General features: G+C 42.6%; 1 protein-coding gene across 1 annotated transcript in view; it reads left to right on the forward strand.

Moving 5' to 3' along the window:
* The window catches only part of LOC308101337 (beta-1,4-galactosyltransferase 2-like), a gene marked incomplete at its 5' end in the record, with an annotated part of 7,167 nt that extends 1,958 nt beyond the window's left edge, over positions 1-5,209 (forward strand). The window contains 3 exons of the mRNA XM_080450761.1: positions 2,397-2,752; positions 4,241-4,414; positions 4,951-5,209. Of these exons, the coding sequence (XP_080306887.1) occupies positions 2,397-2,752; positions 4,241-4,414; positions 4,951-5,158 (738 nt within the window). The 3' untranslated portion in view covers positions 5,159-5,209. The remainder of the gene's footprint in view (positions 1-2,396; positions 2,753-4,240; positions 4,415-4,950) is intronic.
* Positions 5,210-5,638: the final 429 nt, after the last annotated feature.

The raw sequence follows: 5,638 nt of genomic DNA on the forward strand, positions 1-5,638 counted from the left end.
AAATGCTGGCACCCAATGTGTTAAATGGGGGTCCGTAGCCCTAAAGCATGTCAAACTTGGGGTCCTTGAAATTAAAATGGTTGAAAATCACTGCTACTGTAGATCCGTAAAAATCTTCTCTTATGGGAGTTCTTGGCATATCTTTTGAAAGGGGGGGTCCGCGGGCTAATAAGTGTCAATTTGGGGGTCCTTGACATGAAAAAGTTTGAGAACCACTGCTTTATTGTCTCCGCCAGGCCGAAAGGCATGGCCGAGACTATGTTTTGACCCCTGTCCGTCTGTCCGTCCGTCCATCCGTGGACAGCTAATCTCCGGCACCGTTGGCTTGATCGCAGCGAAACTGTGCACAAACACTCCCTGGATGACAATTCAGAACCTCTGCCCCAAATGTTTCACATGGGCCTGTTATAGCGCCACCAGGAGGCCGCTTTTAGCAAAAGATTTTTTTTGACAATACTCCTACAGATTTTTTCCAAACATCACGCAAATCGGTACACAGTATCTCTATAGTCATTAATCAAAACCGGTCTTTCAGATTTCTCATATTCCATTCTAAAATTGGCTTCAAAAGTTTGCAGGAGCGCTCCGTTTTGAACAAAATGCCTCAAATCATGAACACAGCGTGCAATTTCCGTGACATTTCGCAGGCACATTCTTACTAGGCCGAGGAAGAAATGCCACTTGAAAATTGTCAAATCAGCCTCATGGTGGCGCTATAACAGGCCGATTCGTGTTTTTACCTATAACTGTATAATCTGTGTAAAACTTTGTATGTGCACTCCCTGGAGGCCAAGGAAAAACCTTTGGCCTGCATTTTTCACATCTGCCTTTTATAGCGCCACCAGGAGGCCGACTTATGTAGAACACATTTTTGGATATTACTCCTTCAGATTTTATCCACATTTCACAAATCGGTACATATGATCTCTACAGTCATGTGATCAAGACGGATCTTTTTATTTTTCATATTCCATCCTGATTGGCTAAGATTGACATCTAAAGTTTGCAGGAGTGGCCCGTTTTGAACAAAATGCCACAAATCATGAATGGTTGCCAATTGCGGTGAAACTTTGCAAGCATATTCGCACTACGTTGAGGAATAAATACTAATGCTTCAACATTGCCCTATCATAGCGCCACCAGGAGGCCAATTTTTGCAAAGCAATTTTTTAAATATTACTCCTACAAATGTTGTCCAAACATCATGCAAATCGGTACATATTATCTCTTTAGTCAAGTGATCAAGAAGGAGCCGTCCGATCCCTTGGATTTTTCACATTCCAGCCTGATTGGCGCACCTACCTGACCTGGCGGAGACCTGTGCTCCGAGGAGCATCTAGTATTCTTATCAAATATAGCACATATGGTTACTTTGTTTGAATACCCTCGTGTAAAATGAATTAGAAAAATTGTTTGTACCTTCTTATAAAATGTAAAATGAGAATGTGTTGTGGTTTGGCCTACATTGTTTAAATATAGTCTCTCGTAGCCAGACAACTATTCCACAATCTCCGAATGCTATAAAGAGTGTGGAACTACACCTCCCGAAATCCGAGGCAGGAAGCTGGAAAATATATTTAAAAATATCTTTACTTTTATTTCATTTTTTAATTTCCATTTCTGCTAAGCAGCAAGCTATATATGCTTAGATGATTTTGATTGATATTAGGATACATTTGCGCGACTGTAAAGACGAAACGGAAGTGGACGGGAGTTGGGGCATCCACTTTCCCCCTTAATCATCAACAGAGCTTCCGTTTCTCCAGACTGTATGACCGGACACATTTGAAAATTGTGGGAGACACATGGATACATCAGTGTTGATTTTGAAGTCTAAAAATATGATGAAAAATGAAAAACGACTACCTTTTTTCACTGACGAAAACTAAATAAACACCAAATAAAAACTAAGCTAAGATGACTAAAACTAAGACTAAATATATTGACAATTTTGTCAACAAATAAAAACTAGACTAAAACGTTAAAGAGGGACTAGTGGAGAAGAAGAGACACGGGTGTTGTGCTCTGAAAATAGCAGATCTACAAGCTCACAACACGTCGCACTGCGACGCGTTGTGAGCTTGTTGATCGGCTATTTTCAGCATGCAACCAAGTGTAAAATCAGCCAGTACGATGCCATCAAGGCACCGCCAAAATACATTTTAGTCGACCAAATCAACTTTAGATTTAGTCGACTATAATCTTATGATATTTTGTCGACTAAAACTAGACAAAAACTAAATCATTTCAGATGACTAAAATATGACTGCAACTAAGTGGAACTTTATTCAAAAGACTATGACTAAAACTAAATCGAAATTTGCTGTTAAAATCAACACTGGGATACATTTAGAATCCATTGCACGTTTTGTAATAATATCGTGTTGCCTACACAGCCGGGGGGTCGCTTCACACCTAAGGACTGCGCGGGCCGCCAGAAGGTGGCGCTGATCGTGCCGTTCCGCGACCGGCACCACCACCTGAAGTACCTGCTGCACTACCTCCACCCGTTGCTGCAGCGGCAGCAGGCGCAGTACGGCGTGTACGTGGTCAACCAGGCCGGCGACGACGGCACCTTCAACAAGTGCCGGCTGATGAACGCCGGCTTCCTGGAGGCCCTGAAGGAGGACGGCGGCTACGACTGCTTCATCTTCCACGATGTGGACATGATCCCCATGGACGACCGCAACGCCTACCGCTGCGCCGACCAGCCCCGGCACCTGGCCGTGGCTGTGGACAAGTTCGGCTTCAGGTCAGTTTTGGATATAAGTAAACTAAGTACATTCCCTCAAGTACTGCATTTCACCAGTTCACAAAGTAAATGGTAAATGGTGCATTTATATAGCGCTTTACATATATTGTGCATTACATTCACCCATTCACACACACATTCATACACCGATGGCGGAGCAAACCACGCAAGGCACCAAACTGCTCATCGGGAGCAATTAGGGGTTCAGCGTCTTGTTCAAGGACACCTCGACACTAACTCTGGGGTAGCCCGGGATCGAACTGGGAACCTCGCGGTTCCCATCCGGCCGCCCTACCGGCCACTCTACTCCTGAGCCACTGCCACCCCAAAGTGGGGTCCAGGGACCCTCAAGGGTGTAGGGATGGGACACTATGAAAATTACATGTCACGATGATTGTGGCAAAAGATTAATTGCAATTAACGATATTATCGCGATATTTATGCTTAAAACCCCAAATGCCACTTTTTTTAACCACTTCAACCCCCAGCATCCCTATTCTGGTGGAATGTGAGCTTGTAGATGCGAGTTATTTTTGATGAATTGATTTGTATAGAGTGAAGTAAGAGCGTACCAAATGCGCTCTTTACAGATCAGTTTTATCAAGTACAGAGGGGTTTAAGTGCTACTGAATTTACAGCTCAGCAAAAGCTAATTCATCCTAGCGTATTACGGAGGACAAATTCGTGATCAATTTAAATCTCTGCGATACGATTATTGTGAGCGCACGGTAAACGATAATAACGATTATCGTCGGTTCCAGGGGCATTGTGGGAAAGCTTCTTTTATGGGGGTTCCTGGCACAAAATCTTTCATGAAAATGTTTGAGAACCACTATGTTGCAGTAATAGGCTACTTAGTTTTATACTTTACTTGAGTAGTTCCATTTACTTTATTCTTCTACCGCTAAGAGGCAATTAATTTAATACATTTAGATACATTTCACACATTTTGAGTATTAATACAAAACATGCATTATTATTGGTTAAGCTACCCAGTCATTCAGTACCACTTTTACCAGCTGCAATATTACACTGATGAACACATTAATGCATTACTAATTACAATAATCCATTGTGAAATGAGCCTGTACAATGACTAATGAGTAGCCTACTGCTTTTACCTTGGCACTGTAAATATTTTCATTCCAGGTATTTTGTACTATAGGCTAATACTCAAGTATCTTTTTGAATATGGGAACTTCTACTTTGAATTGAGAATTTCTACATTATGCTATTTGTCTCTGTCGGGTGGACACCTCATTGTGTCCAAAACTGTTTGGACACAACTGTTACTCAAATTCAAAAGTAGCAGATCTACAAGGTCAAAACACGTTTAGAGCTTGTGGATCTGCTACTTTTGATGCTTTCGTGTGACGCAGGGCGTTAATTTACGAAAAAACACAAACAGTTTTCAGTTTTCTGCCCGAAAACAGCGTATTGCTACTTTTACTGAGATCTGAATACTTTTTTCTTCCACCTCTGGTTCAGGTTGACGCTGCATAACTTCGTGGGTGGGGTCGTGGCCCTCTCCAAGGAGCAGTTCATGAAGATCAACGGCTTCTCCAACAGATACTGGGGCTGGGGCACGGAGGACGACGACATCTACATGAGGCTGCACTACAAGGGCATGGCCGTGTCTAGACCGTCCGAGCAGGTCGCCAGGTACCAGTGGTGTAAAGTAACTAAGTACATTTACTCAAGTACTAGTACCTAAGTGCAATTTTGAGGTACTTTTACTTTACTGGAGTATTTCTAATTGTCCGTACTTTTACTTCTACTCCACTACATCTCAGAGGCAAATATTGCACTTTTACTTCACTACAATTATTTGAAAACTTTAGATACTAGTTACTTTTCAGATATAAATTATTACATTATAAGACATACATTAACCTCTTCAGCCTTATTTTATACCTAGGCTATTTGAAAATAGCCGATCTACAAGCTCACAACGCGTTGCATCGCGACGCGTTGTGAGCTTGTAGATCGACTTTTTTTTAAATATTTACTTTTACTTTTGGTACTTTTGGTACTTTAAGTACATTTTGATACCAATACTTTACTTTTACTCAAGTAAATATATATATATATATATATATATATCTTCTTTTTTTTTAAACAGAGCACTTCTACATTGCAGTATTGATACTTTTACTTAAGTAAAACCATTTGAGTACTTATCTTCCACCACTGCACAGGTACACCATGATCAAACACGGCAGAGACGTGCACAACCCGGTGAACGAGGCCAACTGGAAGGTCCTGGAGGACTGCAACAAGACCATGGCCACGGACGGGATCAACTCCGTCCAATACACCGTGGTGCAGAAGGAGACGCACCCGCTCTACACGTTCATCACCGTCGACGTCGGCCAGCCTGAGGCAGTGGCGCCGGCGCCTGTTTAATTAAAAGACACTGTGTCCCCCTATGATCCAGCCCAGTCCAAAAAAAATATGTGGGAAAAAAAGAAAGAAAAAAGATTCAGTCCAGTCCCCCGCACCTCGCGACCACCGCAAGGTGGGGGGACCCAGGCTGGGTGGGTCCCCCCGCCCCGGTGCTCGCCGCGAGGTGGGGACAGTCCATTTGGTTACAGCAGACTTTTGGGCTGAAGAAAAAAGAAAAAGAAAAAACCTCTGACATCTACATATCAGAGTAGATTTTTTGAACCGAATTAATACAAAAAACCCAAAAAGTAACAAACCCAGAAAAAAAAACACTGGGAACGCATGCACGCACAAGTGCGCATGCGTTCCCTTCGGTGTCCCCCTTTGTCATTTTCCATGCCAGCGCCCCTGGCCTGAGGAATAACCCGGCATGGGGACGTTTTATTGATGTTTGACTATGATGATAAAGCTTTATAATATTTACATAGATGCTGTGTTTGT

This window comes from Gymnoscopelus braueri (genome assembly GCF_963280865.1).
Source record: "Gymnoscopelus braueri genome assembly, chromosome: 15".
Lineage (NCBI taxonomy): Eukaryota > Metazoa > Chordata > Actinopteri > Myctophiformes > Myctophidae > Gymnoscopelus > Gymnoscopelus braueri.